At 39.2% G+C, this 23,920-nt stretch overlaps 1 protein-coding gene across 1 annotated transcript in view; it reads left to right on the plus strand.

Annotated features, from left to right (window-relative positions):
• Positions 1-8,650: 8,650 nt before the first annotated feature.
• tnmd (tenomodulin) overlaps positions 8,651-23,920 on the plus strand; it is a 35,173-nt gene continuing 19,903 nt past the window's right edge. The window contains exons 1-2 of the mRNA XM_046849883.1: positions 8,651-8,706; positions 11,385-11,519. Coding sequence (XP_046705839.1) covers positions 8,659-8,706; positions 11,385-11,519 — 183 coding nt within the window. The 5' untranslated portion in view covers positions 8,651-8,658. The remainder of the gene's footprint in view (positions 8,707-11,384; positions 11,520-23,920) is intronic.

Here is a 23,920-nt window from a genome sequence, read left to right on the forward strand (position 1 = left end):
GAACCACTCTTTGATGAGGCTTCGGTTCAAGATGCTGACCCTCAATACCAATACCTTACCTTTATTTGTCCCCCAATGGGGCAATTAGTTTTACAGCATAGGGGCACACAAACTTACAGACACAAATACACATAGTATAATAAAAATAAAATAGATATAATGCACATTCTGATCAAATAAAAAGTAATGTGTAGGCTACCTTACCCTCCTAGCATTTAAAAGAGAAACAGCAGACGGAACAAAGGAGTGTTTAAATCTGTTTGTTTTGGCAAATGGGAGTCTGAGCAATGAGCCTGATGGTAAAAACTGAAACTGTAGATATAAAGGATGAGAGAAGTCAGTCAAGATAGAGTTTGCTTTCTTAAACAGCTGTTTTTCGTAGAGATCCTGTAAAGTTTCTTGTGGAAGCCCTATAATTTTACTACTGACACTAACAACCTTGTTCAGTAAGTTCCTCTCTTTTACCCTCAAGGATTGAAACCAACAAACAAAGGAGAACGTAATAATAGACTCAATAAAAGAACGATAAAACAAAATCATCAGAGTAGAGTCAACCTGGAACTTAGATAGTTTTCTAAGACAAAAAAAACGCTGCTGGCTTTTCTTATAGATCGAGTCAGTATTTTTCTTAAATGTCAGCTTGTTATCGAGGAAAGTGCCTAAGTACTTATAAGACTCTACCGATTCGACTGTCTGACCATCAATCACTATAGTGTCAGGGGAAGGCTGAGCACGTCTAAAATCAATGCACATATCTTTTGTCTTTAAAACGTTTAATGTTAAAAAAGATTCCTGACACCATTTTAAAAAGTAATCAATCACAGGACCATGCGAAGTTTCAGTGCTATTCAACAGGCTCACTATGACTGTGTCATCCGCAAACTTCAATATATGACGGTTTTCAAAACTACTACAACAGTCATTTGTGTACAATATGTACAACAAAGGAGAAAGAACGCACCCTTGTGGTGAACCAGTAGATGTTACAGATAGATCAGAAAATTTGCCATTTACTCGGACTCTTTGCGTTCTGCCTGTAAGAAAGTCCAAGATCCAGCCAACAATACTACTTTCTAGACCAAAGTTATCCCTTAGTCTCTGAATTAGTAGATGAGGCTGAATAGTGTTGAAGGCAGATGAAAAATCAACAAACATCAATCTGACATGGTTGTTTGGACTGTCAAGGTGCTTACAGATGTAATTCAACAGAGTTATGGTGGCATCCTGAACACCTCTCTTGGTCCTGTACGCGAACTGCAGGGGATCCATTCGGTGTTCAGTAGTTTTCAGCAGTTCAGCTTTGATCAGTTTTTCCAGTGACTTCATCACCAATGAAGTCAGGGCTATGGGCCTAAAGTCATTTAATGATTTGGGATGTTTAGATTTACCAACAGGGACTATAGTAGACTGTTTCCACAGATTAGGCACCTTCTGTTGAGACAAGGATAAATTAAAAATATAATTAAAAATCGGGCCTAATTGTACAGCACAGTTGGAGAGTAATCGACTACTGATATTATCTGGACCAGCACTTGTTCTTATTTTACAGTGTTTAAAAGTTTTAACAACAGAATATTCATCAAAAAAAGGGGAAAAACATTGTTTTGATTCCAGTGATGTATTTCTCAGCGTCATTATTTCATTATTGAAAAAATGCACATCGAATCTGGAGTAAAATTTGTTTAGCTCTTGTGCCAGGACCAGATCAGAGGTGAACCCATCTAATGAGACCCTTTTCTTTACATTGTCAGTCAAACCGACCATAGACCTGATACTATCCCATGCTGAACCCATATTATTGTTGCTAAGCATGTCTTCTAATTTTCTTTTATAAGATAATTTAGCTCTCCTGATTTCCCTTTTAATTTCCTTATGAACAGACATTAGCTCAGTAGAATCTCCCTGTTTAAAAGCCTGTTTCTTTTTATTTAGTAGGACTTTAAGTTGTCTACTTGCCCAAGGTTTACTATTTGGGTAGGTTCTGACAGTCTTTACAGGAACAACAATGTCCTCACAGTAAGTTACCCATGAACTGACCACATCAGTGAGTTCGTGAATGTCTCTAGAGGATTCAGTGAACACCTCCCAGTCTGTGCTCTCCAGACAGCCCTGGAGGGTGAGGGTGGCCTCTTCCGACCACACTTTGATGTTTCTAGTTGTCACCTTCCCCCTCTGAAGACATGTCCGATAGGATGGAACCAAGTACACACAGTTATGGTCAGCTGAGCCAAGAGGGGGGAATGAAATTGATTTATATGCATTTTTGATGGACCCATAACACTTGTCCAAAATCCTGTTTTTCCTAGTGGGGCAGGAAACGTACTGATAAAAGCTCCTGAGAGATTTGTCCAATGAGCAATGATTAAAATCACCTAAAACCAGGTTAGGAGCATCAGGAGATAAAGACTGAAGTTTATGCACAGACTGAAAGATGAGCTCTGAGGCGTTTTCTTCATTCGCCTTTGGATGAACGTAAACGACAGTAACGAAAATCTGTGGAAATTCTCGTGGCAAATACATAGGACGCATGGACAAAGAAAGCAGCTCCACGTCCTTGGTGCAAAGTCTCTCTCTCACTATAACATTTTTACACCAGCGTTCATTTATGTACGCGCATACTCCACCTCCGCATGATTTCCCGGTAGTCGTGGACGTTCTGTCGGTGCGAAACGGGATCCCAAACCCGTCTATAACTAAATCACCGTCAGCGTCCCTTTCCCCGAGCCAGGTCTCTGAAAAGGCCAGAATACAGGCGTCTTTAAATGCGTGCTGATGGCGAACAAGAGCCTGGAGTTCGTCAGTTTTATTACGGAGAGAACGGGCGTTGGACAGGATAATTGAAGGCAGGGGAATACGAGACGGATGTTGCCGTCTCATACGCTCCCGCACCCCGCCTCTTCTTCCTCGCCTCCTTGGCCTCCGTTCTGGAGTTCTGAAGTGATCGCCTTTCCCGAGACCGGCTAATTCCTCCAGATCAGGTATGATCAAGTCCACTGGTGGTCCGCTGATCACAGATTTTTCAAATGTTAGCAGATAGTCTTTGGAGTATTGAATCGGCCAGAGTGATCCCAGGTGCCATACGGACGCCAAAGACAGGAACAAAGTCGGATCCATGTCGCTGAGTTTTGACGTGCCTTAACAGCCCAGAGTAGATGTTTGATATCAAAGATGTAGATATTTGATCAGTACAAAAAAAAAACAACAACAAACAAACTACAACTAAAACAAACTACTTAACCGGAACAAACAAACAAAACGAACATGCTACCCACTGCTGCCGGTCGCTGCGTACGCATGCGCCCAACACTTCAGGGCATTCGTATCCTTAATTATATTAACAATTTGTTGATATTAGCTCAATCAGAGCAATTAGTGGTCCAGCATCGAGATGCCGTTCTCGCTCATATGAAGGAGCTGGGGTTTCAGCTGAATACCGGGAAGAGTGTGCTCTCTATGGAGAACAACCTATCTCGGGGTCATTTGGGATTCGACAACTATGCGCGTGCAGCTTTCCTCTGCCCGCATTGCGTTCAGACTTACGGTGGTCAGGAAGGTCAGAGAAGTGCAGTCACTCACTGTCAAGCAGTTCCAGAGATTGCTTGGTCTCATGGCAGCAGCGTCCAGTGTCGTTCCACTTGGCTTTCTGTACATGAGACCCCTTTAATGGTGACTTAAAGACCGGGGGTTCTTTTGGAGGTGCAATCTCCTCCGCACAATCAAGGTCACACGGCGATGCCTACGTGCCTTAGATGCATGGAGAGATCCTGGGTTCCTACTCCTGTGGGCCCAGGGAAAGCTCCTCTCTTTTAGACCAGCTTATATCCTTATACCCTTTATATTCCCTTTATACAGTGGAACCCTGTTGTACGAGCATAATTCGTTCTTGAAAATTGCTCGTGTCCATTTCCTTGTATGTTCAAACTAATTTTCCCCATAGGAATGAATGTAAAAGTGATTTAATCCGTTCCGAGACCTCATCCAATCGCTTATTTCTGCACTTAAAAAGTATTTGTAGCCTATTTTTAAAAACAAATACACCACAAATTACCATAATATCAACATTATTTAACACTTACTCATGTGATAGTGGTTGACTGCAAGTGTAAGACGCGCACCACGCTTGTAACCTCCTCGGTTTCCATGGTAATTCTATTTACTTTCGTTTTCACAGCACAATCACTGATTTTCTTGGGAGACATTTTTCAAGATTTCTAGTGAAATAAAAATATAAAACTAAAAAAAGTTACTGTGGGAGAGCGTATGAATACGGGAGCCACTTTTATTTGTTTTTTTTTGTGTTGGTCTGCTTAGTGCCCCACACAGCACGTCTCTGACGCACGCGCACACACACACCACCACGCTGTCCTCCTTAATTGATTACTTGAAAAGAGAGAACAATCATTAGGTCACATTAACTTCAGGTGAGGCAATCCCCTGCCTATCTGCTCCCGGACCCGCCCTCCATTCACAAACCGCCGCTCGGCCACGCCCCCGCTGCCACAGTTACGTTTTTGCTGCACTGAACAATGAGAGCGACTGAGTGATTCGTCATCAACTAAGAGACTGATGCGACCCTCCGCCGAAAACGGGGAACCGGCAGTGTGGGTTTGCTCGTGCCTTTGAAATTTGCTCGTGAAACAGGGTAAAATTTTGCGAGCGAGGTTGCTCGTATCTCCATTTGCTCGTACTATAGGTTGCTCGTACAACAGGGTTTCACTGTATTCCATTCCTTTTTATGCTTTAATGCTGGACAGCGTTTCACTGCATGCCGTACTCTGTATGTATGTGACAGAGAAAATTTGATTTGATTTTATATCCCAGGTCACTTAAATGAAGCAAAAGACACCCTGTCGAGACAGGGGTCCAAGCCCAGGGAGTAGCGCCTCCACCCCCAGGTGGTGAAGCAGATTTGGGAGAAATTCAGCACAGCCCAGGTAGACCTGTTCGCGTCTTTATAGATGTTGCACTGTCCCCTATGGTTCTCCCTATATTCAATTCAATTAAATACATTTTTATTTGTATAGCGCTTTTAACAATGAACATTGTCTCAAAGCAGCTTTACACAGATAATGTGGTGATTAAAAGGGAATATGTTCTTTATAAGTAAGTTTGTCCCTGATGAGCAAGCCGGTGACTGTGGCAAGGAAAAACTCCCCGAGATGGCATAAGGAAGAAACCTTGAGAGGAACCAGACTCGAGAGAGAGAAGAATGTGACAGGAAGAGAAGGATATGGATTTTTAAGTGTCCTTATTGTTGTATGAAAGTTAATATCACTGTGCAGTTTGGACTAGGAAAGACTCACTATGGCAGCAAAACCACAAGGGAGAACCAGAAGATAACACAGACATGAGGGATCTCTGGGATAAGAGACAACCCACCACACCACTGGCAACGAACCTGAGTGAACGTGTGAATGTGAGGGGACGACAGCATACAAATATCCCAGTTCACCAAACACTCTTTATCCATGTTCCCTCCAGATCTGCGCCTTTACCTAAGAAAAAATCTACTGATCAAAGGCTTGACTAAATAAATGTGTTTTCAACCTCGATTTGAAAACTGAAACTGTGTCTGAGTCCCGAACACTGATTGGAAGGCTGTTCCATAACTGTGGGGCTTTATAAGAGAAAGATCTGCCCCCTGCTGTAGTCTTCGTTATTTGAGGAACCAACAAATAGCAATCCCATTGTTCTCAGGTATTAATGTTTGGCAATAGATTAAATAAAAAGGGAGAAGTGTAAACATGACTAACTATACATCATTCTAAAGTTCTAAGCCTCAAGCAACAATTTCAGATCACAGTTTTTTATCTAAATTGTGTATGTAGCACATTTTTATCAGGAACTGTTAACATTTAAAGTTAGGTAAGGCATTTCTGCTGTGAGTCCTAAAATTTGGGCTGGGTGGGGCGGGGCGGGGCGAACCAGACATAGTCTAAGATATATGTTTGTAGGAATCAAATTTTTTAAAATATAAACTCATGACACATGTGGCTTTAAACCCATTACTTTTCTGGATTGCTCCAGGACTGATTTCATGTATTTATATATAAAGAAAAAAAAAAATTAAATTCAGGAAAAAAAAAATTCATGGTACTTTATCGTTATTTAACTTTCTATAGCTTATAATCTCTTTGAACAATATCAACTGAATAATGGACAGTAAAGCTCAAAGTGTCTTCTTTTTAAAGATGTTTATATTGTGTGTGTAGCCCAATTTTATTAAGAACTGTTACCTTTTTTAATTTGGGTAGGGCATTTTCAACTGTGAGTCTGAAAGATTTCTTTGAAAAGAAGACACATTGAGCTTTACTGTCAATTATTCAAAGTTGATATTGCTCAAAAAGCAGGCAGTGATGCAGCTGCTCAAGCTGCTCTCAATGGTCCATCTGTAGAACGTTGTCAGGATGGGGGAAGGGAGATGAGCTTTCTTCAGCCTTCTCAGGAAGTAGAGACGCTGCTGGGCTTTCTTGGTGATGGAGCTGGTGTTGAGTGAACAGATGAGATGGTCCGCCAGATAAACACCAAGGAATTTGGAGCTCTTGATGATCTCCACTGAGGATCCATCAATAATCAGTGGAAATTGGTCACTCTGTGCTTTCCTGAAGTCCACAACCATTTCTTTGGTTTTGTCAACGTTCAGAGACAGGTTGTTTGGTCCACACCAGGCAGTTAACCGTTGCACCTCCTCTCTGTATGCTGACTCGTCATTCTTGCTGATTAGACCCACCACGGTCGTGTCTTTGGCAAACTTGATGATGTGGTTCGAGCTGTGCATTGCTACACAGTCGTAAGTCAGCAGAGTGAACAGCAGTGGGCTGACCACGCAGCCCTGAGGGGCCCCAGTGCTCAGAGTGGTGGTGCTGGAGATGCTGTTCCCGATCCGGATTAACTGAGGTCTCCCAGTCAGGAAGTCCAGGATCCAGTTGCAGAGGGAGTTGTTCAGGCCCAGTAGGCTCAACTTCTCGATCGGGTGCTGAGGAATGCATTGTTAGCAGTGAGGATTTTTTTTGTGCTTTTCCAAATCATGTCTGATCAATAAACTCACATGCACACTCCAGTCAATTTGTAAAAACATCCCAGCAATGGTCAAGAGAATTAGGAAGCATGTGTTTGAGATTTTTCTGTGTTTTTTTAATATATACTATGTTCTGTATAAATATGAATTTATACAGAATTATACACACATTACGCATACTGTGCAGAAAAAGTTTGAAAAAGAAAAGAACATTACAGTTTTTCACAGTTGCTTTAATGCGTTTCTCAGATCAGAAATGAAATTCTTAAAACTACTTGTTCAAACTAATCATTTTTTTAGTCACTTGTGTACATAATATTATTTGTTGTTGCTTTAATCAAAGTGCGACTGCTTTAGTACGTTCATTTAATCGATTGTATACAAGTGTCTGCTGTTTCCTACATTATCAGTTATTTATGTCATGTTGATCACAATACATTATACTAGTTTCACCTGAATAGTCTGAACCCCAAAACATCTCGGCATCAGTTCATTGCATAAGTAATTGAATGCAAAATGGTTAAACCAGTTATCATCTGTCATCTATAATTTTTATTCAACTTTTTTTTTTGTAAATATGAGTTGACTTGATGAATTGTGCTAATGAATCTTGAATTCATCAAAAAAGGAGCGTGTATGGCATCAGATCAACCAATAATCAATTGGTTTTTTAAAACAGGTCAAAGGTAAATCTTGTAAACCTTCAATTCGAGAGTGTATACAGACAGAGCAATACAAATAATTACAATTTCTGAAAATGTATCAACAACCAAGTAACAAACACAGTACAGTAAAAATGTGAATCCTGTCCGGTCTCTTGCAATCAATATAAAGCAAATATGCAATCAAATAAATACATTTGTGCTGTTGAAATTCATAGATGCCAAATTGAAAATGCACAAATTTGTATGTCTTCTATCATTGTAATACAAACCGTAGTTTAAAATCAAGAAATACTGAAACTGTGTGGTTTCGTATTGGCAACATGACTAAACATTTTGACGACCGTATTTGTAAACAATGACAAAGAGACTTTTTATTCTGATGGTAATGAGACGTTCATTGACACAAATACTTGCTTTTGAGAGATGAACCAAGGATTTTAAGAAAAGTATAGGCTTTTGCATTGATCTAAGAAATACTCCAAAGGAACTAAGAAAAACTATAAGAGCACTAAACAGAGATAATGCTTTACATTTCTAATAAACATCAGTCATGCCATGCATTTTGAGATCACACGTTGGTGTTTTTAATTGATGTTTTCCTAGGTTTTTTTCTTTCTCCCACATAAAAATGTAATTGTATATCTAGGTGGAATGGGTTCATCAGTAAATTCTAAAAATGCACGTTCGCATATGTGTACACTGTAATGTACATTATGTCAGCATACACATTATTGTATTTCTCTTTTTCCACCCACATTCCTTATGTTTTCATTCCTGAGCAAATTATACTCTTAACCAGACCCAAGTGCTTCAAGTGGAAAGAAACCCACAAAAATTCCATTTCCAAAGAAATCAGCCCTCCCTTTTGATACTTCTCCTAAATTGCCAGTATAACAACATTTGACTCTGTGCTCTATAAAATGCATTCCAGTGTTCTGTCTGACTGAGACTTTCTAGAGGACTGGAACTGCAATCATGGAGAAGGGCTCTTTTTCCAGCAGTCAGCAGGAGCTATGCACACATGTGAGTCATATAATTATTTCTAATCCAGCTGATTTCATTACTTCAACAGTGTGATTATAAAAATATTTATGTTAACAATATAGTGCAAACTGTGAAATATAACTTTTTATGTACTAGTGATTCTTTGTTTAGTTACTCAAAAAGTCTGAATAAGTTCACATGTTTCCTTACTGGTTCAAGACAACAAAAACAGTGCATACCATCTGAGACTATTTCTACACATTTGTTTGTATATATGACTGTTCACAAAAAGACAGCCTTAACAAATTTTCAATTAGTTACATTATTTAAAATGATAAAAAACAAAAACAATTGGTTAATTTTGCAATTAATTGCAAAAATACAGACAGCCTCAATGTAAAAAATCCGAAACAAGATTGAAAAAAGTAACAAAAAAAAAAAAAAAATTTTAAAAGTGAAAATGTGGTCCTATAGTATCAACATTGATAAGTGCATGATTAATATCTTTTTGGCAAGGCATACCATATGTATATATAATAAAATGTATTAAATGTACTATTTTTGGAATGTTTCCGTTTAATCTATGGAACGTAAAATTGTGAATTATTTAAAAATGTGATTTTTAAATAATTGTATGTCCCCCCACTTCTTTGAAGGTTTACATTTCTTAGTTCTTCCAACTTCTTTCTGTTCATGCTGTCTTCAGGCATCTGTATGTTTTGGATTTAGATTGTTTATTACAGCTTTGGCACATTTTAATCAGGTTTCCATGCAGAGAGACATTCATCTTCAAAGTACTGTTGGCCCCTCTGATTATTTCCCCTTCTGTTTCCTTGCCTTTCCACTAGGAATTTTACTAGGCTGTCGTATTTCAGAGAATATAAATATATGCAAAATGTTCATTTCATTGTATGTGTCATTGTGTTCATTGTATGTTATTTGCTTATAAATGGTTATTTTTTTAATGCTGGGGTTTTTTTTTTAGCTTTAGGGATAAAGAAAATATTAGAGACAGTAAATTATTGATAGAAAGTTCTTCTACTGTCATCTCTGTCTCTGCTGATGAGATAAAGTAGTGCAGCATGAATAAATACTTTCTCAACTGTACATTCATGTCTATGAGACACAGCCACTGCAAATATTGAGTTTTACACTTTTTTTCATGGAACTTAAATTAGAACAACAGCCAAATTTTAGGCATTGGACCAGGAGTAAATGTGTAAACATTATTTTATTTTAAATCATTGAATATTTATGGACAGAACAGATAATTATTATTTGATGTTAAGTATGCTCCATTGTACTATAGCTTTTATTTATTACACAGGGACATCATTGTTGTGTTCCTACACTGCCTTTTAAATATAACATTTTATTATATTTTACTTAATACAGTGGAACCCGGTTATGTCGAGGGCCTAGGGGACGGCAAAATGCATCGAGATAACCGATGATCGAGATAAACAAAAACCAATATGGCGGCAATATATTAACTGTGATTTGTTTGATGAAGGCATGCTATAAAAATGTACATACATGTTTGTTAACTGTCAGGAAACCACCTGCCATGCCCCCTTCGGCGGCTGTCAAACCTCCGTTTTCTCTGAAGCTCCCGGCTTCAATCGTGCACATTTAGCACTCATCACCAGCTCCTATTTAAACCCTTCACTTCCACATTCTCACCGTCCGTTATTGTTGGTATATGTTAGGTCAAGTCGGTCGTTGTTATCGCTCATGCGTATCCCGGTACGTGCCTTCCCACTCGGACTCCGCACTCTCTCAACGGCTGCGCTTTTCTTCCCAAAGCGCATCCCAGATTCCCCCGATCCTGCCGTTGTTAATTCTATGCTTTTGCTGCTCATCCCACATTCTCCCGTGTGCTGTTCAGTGCCGCGCTTCTACCAAGCACACCCGTGGATTATATATACAGACTGCCTCTTTTCAGTTTGGGTCTTAGTGGGCCGCGCTCCCAGAGCGCACCACCGGCATATACAATTTCAAGGCGAGTGTTTGTGTTTGGCTTTGCCCTGTGTTGCAATAAACTGTTTTGCTTTCACTTCGGCTTTCGCCTCCCGTTCATCGCATAACATTTAACAACAAAAAGCATATGTGCAACAACTAACAGCAGAGATTTACCAGTATACAATACAAACCACCGTCGATTCTCCATACAAACCTATATTATATTCTCCAACATTGCAAACACAAAGATCGCTCACAAAATCACTATAAACGTGCGGGGTGTAGTTCGTTTTTACAAAAAACTAACCAGTGTCAAAATTAAATTCTCGAGTCATTTCACTCTGACACAGCTCTGAAAAGTATCCTACACCTGTAGCATCTGTAAGGCTTGATTTTTCCGCCACTTCCACGAGTTCTTCTACGGCTACACAGCGCCGATCGAGATAACCCACGTTAAGTGGCAAATTTGCCCCCCCTTGTGCTCGAAATATTAGGGTTCGGCGACATAAAAGAATCGACATAACCGATGAGAAAATGCTAAGACAAAGCGAGAATTTGGCGGTTCCACTTCAAAAACGTCGACTTAATAGGGTTGGGCAAGTTAACCGAGGTCGAGATTAGTGGGTTCTTGTTTATTTTGTTTTACTTATTACGATTTAATTTTACTTGACTATTATAACCTTATTAGGGCTCATTATTTTATTGTTTCCATATGGTTTTATATATAACTTCTGTGTTTGTTCTTTTTTTTTTAGGTTGAGCTAGGGAAAAAGAAAAATGCTGGATACTGTAGTTACCATTGTGTTGCCCTAATTCTAGGCTTATTTTTCCTCATGCTGGCCCTTTGCGTTTTTAGCCTGAGGTACATTTGGAGTGCAAACCCTGAAAAGGTAAGATAGTCTATTTGTCTATAAATTGGGATGATAATCAGACCATGCATCTAAATGATCTTTCCTATATGCTTTCATGATAAATGTTATATAAAAATGAGTATATAAAACACAAAACGGCATGTCAGATAAATGTGTTGGTACAAAACTAGGCCATGTTCTTATTACTAGTCTTTTGGGTAAGTATGGAAAATCAGTAATTAAATAGAGGATTTTATTTTATTTTTTTTTTTTTTAAATAGGGATTTGGGAGGTGTCTCTAATTTGTGCAATATGGAGTTCAACACTGATACAAACAATGTGTGATATCACACACTCTTGCCTGAGGAGCAATCAAGTCTTTGTCATTCATGATTCAATTAAATTCAAGTCATTTTTATTTCTATAGTGCTTTTAACAATGGACATTGTCTCAAAGCAGCTTTACACAGATGTATACAGAAACATGTTTTCAGCCTTGACTTGAACAATGATGCTGGGTCTGAGTCCTGAAATCTAATTGGAATACTCTCCTATATTCCAGCATTTTCTAGTCTAGCATGGACGATATTATGCCCAGTGGTCTCAAAAACTGCAACACAATCAACACAAAAGACACAGGCCTGATCAGAGGCCAATAGCAGGTCATTTACCACTTTAACCAGCTTTAAGAAACTCATTTTATCTCCAATGATGTTATTGGCCTGTTGCCAATTAACTTAATTAGTTGCTAAATCTTCCTCTAGTTGTTTCTTTTTAGCAACACCTTCCAGGATTGTATATATTTAAAAACCTTTAATTAAATTGACTATTTTATTCTGAATTATTAGTCCTAAAATTAATTAAATCTGCACAGATGTACTGTCATTTTAATAGGTTAAATATAAAAAATAAATACAAATATAAATATATAAATATAAAATATATAAATATATAAATAATAAATAATAGGTTCCAGTTCTTACGCCAGGACTCACCACACACTTGCGGTTCGGGACACCTTTCCTTCTGGATGTTCGCAGTCCCTCCTGGTTTGAAGATGGTGGAGAGTGTTTCCAGATTCCGGGTGAGCGGGCATGCAGGTGGGGAAGGAAAGAGAAAATAAGAGAGAGCAAGAGAAAGAAACTGCCTACTGGACTTTCCTGGAGAGGCATGGCAGACCATGCAGTGCCTGTTTTTGCTGCCGGTCCCATCTCGCCACACAGGACACAGTTGGCACCGCAGCGGCTGCAGCACTCCCCGTTGATCTGGTCCCACTCCCCTTCCTGGCATAGTCTCCCTGGAGTCATACCCCTCTTCCAGCACAAGGTTTCGGCACCACTCTAACAAATTCACTGGCACCGCACTGGAAGAAAGATAGACAGGCAATAGTTCACCAAGCAGAGCTTTCTTTATTTACTTTCATTTTCACCCTGGCGCTTACCTTTCCAGTACTCACGGCAGGGCTCACCCACAAACTAGCAGTTCGGGATGTCTTTCCTTCTCAACGTTCGCCGGCAGTCTCTCCCGGATCGGCACGCGCTACTTCGGCTTCCGCCCGTCTCACTTGCGAATCGGTGCACTTTCTCTCTTAGTGCCCGGCCAAGTTTCCTCGCAGACCGCCACGCCTTTTCTCGCGTCCACTCGGGTTTACTCGCTAGCCGACACGCCTCATTCACTGGCGCCCGCCCATGCTTAATCACCTTTTGGTGACCCTTCCACTCATCTCTTTGCTTGGTGTCTCTCTCTCCCGCGAGGTTGGCATCTCTCTCCTCTTTATTGCTGTCGCCAGACCGAAACAGAGCGCACTGATTAGTCTCGTCAGCTGCAGGTGTTTCTTACCGCTTGTTCAGGCCGGCTCCGCCCTCCACTCGCGCACAGCTGGTATGCATTGTCTTTATCGGAGATGACCAACCTAGGGCTTACCATTCTAAATATTTGAAGAGGGAAAAAGAAGAAAAAAAATGCCATTTGGAAAAACAAAGACCAAACTAACTGTATTACAAATTACAGAGTAATGTTTTCTATGTGTTTATTTATAATATAAAATAACAAAAAAATTTGATTAATTATATTAACTCTAAATTTTATATAATGTTTAGTATAATGCAACATATATTTTTGACCCACAGTCCCCCATAGCAAAGGCTTTTCGTCCCTAATATAATTAATTTCATTGATTGGATAGCAGAGAGAAAATTCTTCGAACAACACTCATTAAAATGTATTCCCCCCATCAATGTACATGTTTTTCTCGAAAATTAATAAATTCCTTTAGTTGGCTTCTTCAACACCTGCTATTTCAGAGATGTGTTGTGTATAAGTAAATATGAGTATAATGACAAATAATAAAGTGGGTGTGGGTTTTTGGTTTAGATAAAGCAGGTATAGATTTGTTTGTATATTCAATAGGAATTAGATACAATTATAACATTGAAATAATCCATCATGTCTATGTGTATGTGCTGAGCACAACCATGAATTTGACATGTGTAACCTTGCAAAACATTACATGCTTATGTGAGGACACATTAAAAAAATAATAATAAATAAACTTACTTTCGGCTTCTCCCATTAGGGGTCGCCACAGCGGATCATCCGCATGTTTGATTTGGCGCATGTTTGATTTGGCAGATGTTTTTACGCTGGATGCCCTTTCTAACACAACCCTCCCCATTTATCCGGGCTTGGGACCGGCACTAAGAGTGCACTAGCTTGTGCAACCCTAGTGGCTGGGGTTGGTTCCCTGACCGGGAATCGAACCCGGGCCGCAACGGTTAGAGCGCCACATCCTAACCACTAGACCACCAGGGAACCAAAAATAAATAAATAAATAAATAAATACGTAATTTTACATATTTTTGCCTAATGTTCATTTCAAATGGAAGTGAAAGCAATGCAAAACACTTCAGTATCAATGTAATTGAGTTTATCTTTAACAAATTTGAAAAAATGTTATCTGTAAAAAGAAGGCAGATTTTACACTTTTGGTTTTGGTGCATTTGGTACCTGGGCCTTTAGTGGAGACTTACTTAATCCACCTCTTAATACCACCACTATCATGTCGCAATTATAGAAACCATCTTTAAAATACAAAAACGCAATATAACAACATGGCATTAAAGACAGAGGCATTTCACATATGGAGAATGAATACCATTTTACTAAAGCAAGCTCCAAAGCTCTACACTGCAACCGCAACTGTGCCACCTACATCATCTGGAGCACTTCAGAATCAATATTTGTCTAATAACATGACAAAACATTAAAAATGTAAATAAAATACAACCTACTCACCAGAGATGCATAGTCATAATTTGCACCGCTCCTCAGAGGCTGTAAGCCAGTGGTACCACTCGTATTCACTGGTCTGGAAGTGGCGAACACTCCCTTTCCCAGGCTACAACAGGCTAGCTAGCTTCAGGGTTGGCCGACCTCTTCTCACAATGTGTAGCTTTTCTTGAAAATTGATTTTTAAGTATGTCCGAGACCAAATCAATTTCTCTTCCTCTATAGGTATAAAAAAGTCTATCTCTGATGTATTAATGTGTGCAACATGCTACACACTTGTTTGCCAGTCGAACTTGGCTGTGACAGTTTCTCTCTGACCAAACAATCAGAGGAAGAAAAAATGCTGGGGCCAGGTAGCTGGCTATGTGAGATGAATTTGAAATCTGATTGGATAAAGAAACAGATACATTCATTATAGATTAAAAACACCAGCACTACTGACTTTGAAGGCCCTGGGCAGATTAGATTGACATGGCAGCACATAGAGGCTAAAATCTGATTAGACAAAAAAAATTGAACATACACGTACTGGAAGCAGTGCTGCCAAGAGAAACGCTACAAAATTAAGAGAATAAAATGTTGGGAATAAATTAATACAATTTTATGGAAGAAATAATAGAATTTAGGTTGTAAATGTAGGTCAGTGCTTCTGAAAGTGTTTAGGCCAGCAGAGAATGCTTTGCTGGCCCTGACCACCCGCCACTGATTTTCAGACCTTTGCATAAACAATAACAGAGCGGTAGTTTGGTGTGGTGCATTTCCCTTTGACATTATTTGCCAGAATATAAATACTAAATAAAAGCCTTTTCACTTCAATAAGCACCTAAAAATAAACTTGCTCATTTATAGTTCATAGTTTAAAAGAAACTATAATGCCCTTCTATAAATCACCCTGAAATCTGAAGTTTTTTCTAAAAATGTCTTCAGTCTTCAGATTTTATTTCTTTGTATTCTTTGGGAAACCAGACTTTTGTGGAGTCTTTAGGAAGAATAATTATCATAGTGGAGTGACTGGCCTAAATAAGCAGCTGCTTTAGGTACCCCCTTAGGGAAACACACTGACTTCACTGACACACTGAAGTCAGGGGAAACACACTGACTATAATTAAAGGATAATCTTACTTGATTTCCCACATCAGGCTCATTTATCCACTTAGTGAGTGCCTGTTTCCACTCCTCCACACAAATAAAAAGATGGAACTCACTGCTCTGACAGGAGTTCCATCGACTGAAGACCTACCTCTTCCTGAAATACCTAAATTATCACTTTCCAAGTTTGTAGAATTTGAGTTATATTTACATTAAATTTGTAATCTTGCTTACCAGTGTAGATTTATTCATTACTAGAGATTTAAAGCACTTTTGTACGTCGCTCTGGATGAGGGTGTCTGCTAAATGCTGCAAATGTAAATGTAAATGTAAATGAGTTATACTTTTAAGCCCCAACCTGTTGAGCAGCAATAGAAAAAAAAAATAAAATAGTCGAATCAATTTCTATAGCATTTTTCACAACAAACATTGTCTCAAAGCAGCTTTACAGAATTTTGAGAGTTAAGGTGAATGGTGTGCATTTATCCCTGATGAGCAAGCCTGTGGCAAGGAAAAACTCCCTTAGATGTTATGGGAAAGAAACCTTGAGAGGAACCAGACTCAAAAGGGGAACCCATCCTCATTTGGTTGACATCAAGAGTGTGATTATAAATCTTGAAACAATACAGAACATGGGAGAGTGAGAACTAACATGAGCACTGGAATGTAAGATTATGATTAATGTTCTTTCTACAGGCTTTTACAGTCATTTGTGGTTATAAAACTAGGAGCTACTGAGCAACTCATAAAATAGCTCAACATTTGCAATCATCATAGATCCAACACCAGCTTCTCCATGCCAGAGCCTTTAAACACTCAAGGAGGTCCAGTGTCCAAACTCCACATGAAGTGGGATTCCACTCCACATGGTACGTCTCTAGATGGTTCGGGATGTTTGTGGGGTCGGCATCTACACTTTTTCACACATGGGGTGTAGTTTTGGATTTTGTTTTTCATCAATAATAAAAACCTTAATTTCAAAACTGCATGTTGTGTTCACTTGTGTTATCGTTAAATCATCGGGCCGCACAGAAAGAATACATAACTTACATTATTTCTGTTTTATTTATTATCTGATTCTGAATGATGTGTTATTTTGAAACATTACAGAATCTATCCGTCACATCTGTCTATGACTCACTCTTGATGCATGTCAAGATGCTTGCCTTGGTTACATGTCTTACCTCCATCCGCTGCCGGTAACACATAATACATTAGCGCTAAATTGAAACCCCCAAGCTAGCAAAATGGAAAAAAAACAACACAGTAGATTCACATTTCTTATTATATTTTAAAAAATACCAGTTTTTCGTTTCCATTTCATTTTTGTCGTTTCGTTTTATTTTGTTATATTTATCCGCCACATCTTAAAGGCCGGTCCGTGAAAATTGTCTAACAATAAACTGATCCGAGGCGCAAAAAAGAGTTGGGGACCACTGATTTAAAGGATAGGAATCATGCTTGGGCAGTAGTGCCTGAAAAAAGAAAGTTGTCTCAAACACTGTGAGTTTTTACAAAGTGCTCCGTTCACCCAGATAAATAGGGTCCCCATTGGACCTTCAAAAATAAAACCCCTTGACAACAGGTTTGGCAGGAGTCAAACCAAATGTGGTGTTCTGTTGTTACAGCCCATTCACCCCAATCATTGTTCCTTTTCTAGTTTTGCTCTGTGTTTTACAATGGGAATCGCTAATCAATAGACTAACGTGTTGTGATGAGTCTTGATTACCTTGCACTCAGCCATGTCAACTGTCTTTCCTCTCATGGAGGAGGATAAAGAACCATGTGAGGAATTTGTACTTGGAGGACGAGGATGAGGAAGACAATTGTCCCTTCCAGGCCCAATAGTCAAGACCCCCTAGTGCAGGAGACTCACTGCCCAAGATGCAGATGGAGCAGAGAGGGACCTTTACGATGGAAAAAGGCTGCTGCCTGATCATCAGAAGCTAAATAACTACTGCCCTGCCGACCCCGCTAAAGGTCTGCTCTCGAGAAGATGAGAGAAACCAGCACCCTCAGGAAACAATGAGGCTTTTAGCATGCAAGCAAACACCGCGACTACCCTCTCAGCCAGCACAACAGAGCTTTGATGCAGCCGTGGCAGCGAGAGGGAGACCGATAGGGGCGATGATTGCCTGCTCCCAATGGACAGCAAGCTGGCCAGTGTCCCAGATCAGATGGCTCTGGACCATGGGAGAATCATTCATTTGCGGCCGCATGACGTCATGAATGCACGACCGCAGAGGAACAGAAGTATACAGGGGTCCTCTTTCTGCACGCTTTCTCAATTGTCGCGCATGCGCTGCCCAACCATGGGTGTTAAGCAGAATTTCATAGGGGGTACAGACTTTAATTTGCAATAAAACCACCCAAATTCAACGGGGTGTTACTCTCGATGGCTAAGGGGGAATTGGCTCACGTTCTGACAGACGAGATCAACTATGCCAGAGGAGGAAAAATGTCTGGGCTTTTAATTCCAGTATTTTGTGGTCCCGAAGAGAGGGAGCACATCTCTTCATCCAGCACAAGAAAATACAAATTCAAAATGTTGACACACAAAGTGCTTTGTCAATCGATCCGTCCAAATGACTGGTTTGTAATGATTTATTTGTCAGATGCGTATTTTCACATAGACGTTTACCCGTCTCACACAAAATATCTGAGATTTGCAGACCGCGGCACTACTTACCAGTTTCAAACCATTGTCTTACATAGATGATTGTCTGATATGCTCTTTAGAAAGCAAGCAATTAGAGATGCAGAGAATGTGGTAATGCATCTCTGCACCTCGGGGTTCAGAATAAACATAGAAAAGAGCCATGTGGAACCCTTGCAATGCACAGAATATCTGGAGCTCAGTATAGATTCCCTCTCCTATCGAGTCACGCTGACAGTGAGGAGAATCGGGTCTTTCAAACAGTTTCTCTTCCAGGTTCAGACGGGGACAGTAGTTCAGTCCAGGGTGTGCTTATGAATGCTGAGTTCAATGGCTCTGGTAATTTCTGTAGTACATCTGGGACTTCTCATGATGAGGGATTTTTAGGGATGGGTTTCACATCTGCGGCTGTGTATGCAATAATGTATCCGTACATCAAAATGCTGTATTGAAAAAAAAAGCCCTGCGACTCTGGGTGGGGATTCCCTTAGGGGCGGTGTCGTCAAAAGTTACTCTGACGACGGACACGTCCTTAAAGGGCCGGGGAGCAACTCTAATGGTCAGATCTGTGAACAGCGTTTGGCCTCCACAGCTGATCTAAAGGCATATAAACTACTTGGAGTTGTTGCCAATGTTTTTAGCGATAAAACATTTTCTGACCTTCATAAAAGTCCAGCATGTTTAAGTGAAAACGGTTCATGATGGTCACTTACATCAACTGGTAAGGAGGCATACGCATACGTTTTATGATGGGAGTGTGCCGAAAGAGGCTGATGTCCAGAATGATGGTCCCACTGTGGGATCTGTCTATAGTTTTAGAGGCTCATCCTTAACACCTTTTCGAGCCATTGAATGGCGTTGGGCTAAAGTTTCTCTCTCTTAAGACAGCGCAGCTTGAAACTCTGGTGACAGCTAAGTGTGTGAGTGAGCTGCAAGCCCTGTCTGTCAGTCCATCTTGTTTGCAGTTTGCCCCAGGGTTTACAAAGGTTTCCTTTCACCTAACCTGGCGTTTGTATCTAAAGTTGTGGTCTCTTCTTATAGATGTCCTACTACAGATATTTCAGCTTTCCACTCTCCTTCATTCTTTTCTCTGGAGGATGAGAGGTTGAATTCCTTATGTCCAGTGTGTGCTCCCCATACATGTCGAGACAACAGCAGGCTTCAGATGGAATGACCAGCTGTTTGTGTCTTAGGCCACTGCCCACAATGGGAAGCCGTTGTCAAGGCAGAGGCTGTTGTTGATGCTATATCTCTAGCTATATCTCTTCTGTTAACCTCATAGCAGAGGTTCTCAGACAACTGAAGGTGTAAGGGCCCACTCTACTAGAGGGCATGGCAACATCGTTGGCCTTACTTAGAGAAGCTTCTGTTCAGGATATTTGTGCAGCAGCTAGTTGGCCAGAAGGTCAGAGCCCAATCTCCCATTGTAAAACACCAAGCAAGTAGGAAAAGAACAATGGGTTACTTAACGTAATCCATAACAAAGTGAGGTGTTTTACCAACACTTCCCTCCTTGCACAGGGATGGGAAGAAATCTTGCTACAATGACGTTGTAATAGGTCGACCTGAGTCTGTCAAGACAGACATGATGTCATAGGAGCTTCTGTAGTTGGTCATGCCCAAAGCAATTACTGTTGTGAAAAACCTCAATCTGTTATCAAAGAACCCAGGATTCCGTTAAGTAACCCATTGATGTTTGATGCAAGCTGAGATGCTTTATTGATTATCACAGTGGTAAAAAGTGATTATTTCATTTATTACATCCTTCATGTTAGCTCAGACCACTTTGGCAATTTTCCTCTGACTTATTTTAGCAACTAGTCATTTTCACCAACAGAGCTGTCACTCACAATGTTTTTTGCACCATTCTGTGTAGAGACTGATGAGTATAAAAATCGGAGATCAGCAGTTTCCAACAATTTTCTTCATTCTGTTGTGTTATGCAAACATCAACTGAATCTCTTGATCATCTCTTGATGATTTGTGTTGCTGCCACATGATTGGCACTGGTAGGATAAATTAACAGATGTTTCACAACATATTAGACATATTCCTTGATGACAGAGTCAGAGCCACCAGCATTAGATAACATGATTTATTTGTATGGCAAAAGCAAAAGATAGCGACAGAAAGATGGAAGCAAAACAAAGGGAGGAAAAAATATTATTATGTATGCTTGTTTCTCACTGGTGTTTGCATGGATGTGCTGAATATTGTTCAAAAAGTGCAAGCAGGATCAAAGACAAGTAACAGCATAACTTAAATGGAGTGCCTAAGGACACAGTTCTTTTATAATCAATAATCAATGTCATTTTTTATTCAAAATGGTGTTTTTATATAAATTTAGAAAATCATCACAATCGTTAGCTATAGAACAAATTGTTGTCATAGAATAAATTCACTGCAATTTCCCGACATAAACCCTAACCCCAGTATGCAATTTAAGATGGAATTGGATCGTTAATGTTTTTAGTAGCAAAAAGACTATTCTTGTCCTCATTAGTAGCTAATGCCATTCATCTAACCAAATTATCATATGCATCTAGAAGGCTGAAAGCAGAGACCTGCTGCTCTCACAAGCTGTTTCTAAATGCCACTTAACCACTTGAGGTCCTGAGCATACATGGGAGAATTATGCACAATGGACCTGGGAACCAATGAGAACAATAGTTTCTGCCTGCAGTAGAGGTGACTTGTGGTAATTTTGTTGCCCACTCATTGTTAAAATGATATTTAGCTCAGTATTTCATGTCATATTTATTGCTTCCTTATTAGCTTCCTGAGTACTTAGGTAATGCTGAACACTTTGTGTGAACCCCACTGCCATTTCCATGGGAGAAGATTGATCTGTATTCACATTGCTAACTTATTTAGAAGAGTTAGTGATAGAATCCATTGAGTTTTGTTTACACTGGTATTAGTCACTTATACTTCACTAAGGTAGTGGAAAATGAGAGTAGGTAAAAAAATATTTAATTGCACGTCTTTCTGATAAAATTGGTGTATTCACTATTTACATTGGTTTATGATATTAGTTTCTAGTTTCTATTTCCAAGCTACTGTATATTCCTAGCAATACTAAGCAGACCATTTTCCCCCTCCTGAATGTAGCTCTATTCCCCACATAGTTAAGTGTGATTTATAACTACAGTAAGTTCTTGATGTGTGAGCAGCCATGTATGTGCTGGTAAAAATGAAATCCTGGTATATTTAAGCAAATAAAAGAAAATGCTGGTCAGCCACAACTGAAAACACGGCAAGGCATGGGTGACATTGGGAAAAGGGAGAGAAAGTAGGTCATTGCTTACCCCTGTTGATTAAAAGTTTGCATCAATGAAAGATGTATGCTTGGACCTGAGAGGTAAGTTCTCATTTGTAAAGCTTAAATATAGAGCAAAAGGATGGCACCTCTAAAATAGTTTTCACTAGGTCCGTGAAATTTATCTATACAGTTAAATGTATATTTTTATTTTTGGGGTTTAAGTTAAAAGGTAATTCAGCTCAGCTTTTGATTACACTATAATAGAGCCTAAGTGTGGGACAGAATATGTTTTACATACAAAACTATTTTGGTCATCCTGTCAAGACGTTACATATTTGCGAATAAAAAAAACAATACATTAAATAATTAAAAATTGTATACAATTTGTTTACAATGTTGGTATTGTGATTTAAATAATAGGTATGTTTTATATTTTTAACCCTCAATTTAAGTAAATTAAGAAATATTCAAATCAAATATTTGAAAGCCTTTGTCCATCAATTCAAAACCATAAGAGAAGAACCCTGAAAATATTTCTGAATCTAAACTATAACCTTACAAAGAAACAATATATATGAAATATTTTAAAAGAAGCAGAACTCACTTAGCTGATGATACTGTCAATTAACTAGTGACCATTTACTTTCATTTTTGAAGCCAATTTCTGTTTGAAAACAGCTGGATGTCTTCATTGTGTTCATCACAAGCTGCTCCACTAAATGAGCCTGGCAGCCCTGAAAGCATTTAATCCCCATTTACTTTACATATAATATACATGCAGGCTGACAGGCCTTGTCATCAATGTCCCCATCCATAACTTGTTTTATCTCTGAAGATAAAAAGAAAGCTAAATTTGTCTCTACAAGCTCAGCAGCAATGCATTTAGTAAAAAGACTACAGAAAGGCTTGCTTTCTAAGATTGAAATTTACCTCTAAATATTTTCTTAAACATTAGAAGGAAAGCAGACCAAGCAATAGATTTGGGCCCCTAGCCAAATCAGGTCTGTTCCCTGAATTGAATATGTCTTCCTCACATGAAATTCATTCAAATAGGCTTTGGTAAATCATTGGCATAAGCCCTATTTGTGTATAGCATTTGAATATAAGCAATAGTAACATTTTCTATGTTCATGTATGGTATAATGAGGTCAAAGCAAAATGCACAAAATCAAAGCATTTCTAAGTGACCTCCTAAGTGAGAACTAAGCAAATTGCAAGTACATCCAGCACTACATGTTCAGATGATTAAAAAAATAGAAACTTTGTGAAGAACACCCACCTGAGTGAATTACAGTTGCCACTGAAGGGTTCTATGCAGTAAAATCAGAGCAGCGTATCCTAGATTTAATGTGTTAATTAAGATATTTTCACACTTAAAATGTACCATATGTAACATATACAATAATACAATAAATGCATTGGTGTAAAATTAGAAGTATTAGGATCTGAAAATCATTGGTTGTCTGGGGGTAGGATATATTGAAAAATATGTGACAAGCAGCAGGGATAAAGTTTCATTCCCAAGATAACACAGTACAGATGCACACAGTAGCTCACTTTGTGGACTGGACACATTTGAATGCCATCTGCAATTTATAACTGATCTGAAAAAGTGATTTCCAAAGAGCCTTAACATTTCATAACAACTGCATAACTCAGAGATTAAATCTTCTTTTGCTTTTATTGCTTTTAGAAGAAGCCACGGTCTTCTCTTCTACTGTCACAACCACTTCACTACAATGCCTCTCTATCCAACTATTCCAAACCTGTTGATTACAAGCAGCTGCTCCGATTTACATATGCCAAAAAATACATTGCTCTGAGCTTTAACCGTAACAATACTTTGCACTTGCCTTTAGATGACTTATTTGTCTGTTACTTTGAACTTGATTGTTTCTGAGCTTTGGACTGTATATTAGGTTTGGACTTATTTTATCTGTCCTTGAATGGAAATTATAAATTACTGCTAATAGTTACATAACAACCTGCAGAGGTGGCCTTATTTTGCTTCACTTTCTGTAAGCGCCTGACAGATGAAGGTCAGGCATTTTAGAGCATATGAATTTGTCATTATACATTTTGAGCCAAAGGAGAAGCTTTTAAGTTCAGTAAGAGTAGCCACTGTTAGTTTGAATCTTATTATGAT

The sequence above is a fragment of the Silurus meridionalis genome, chromosome 5 (genome assembly GCF_014805685.1).
Source record: "Silurus meridionalis isolate SWU-2019-XX chromosome 5, ASM1480568v1, whole genome shotgun sequence".
Lineage (NCBI taxonomy): Eukaryota > Metazoa > Chordata > Actinopteri > Siluriformes > Siluridae > Silurus > Silurus meridionalis.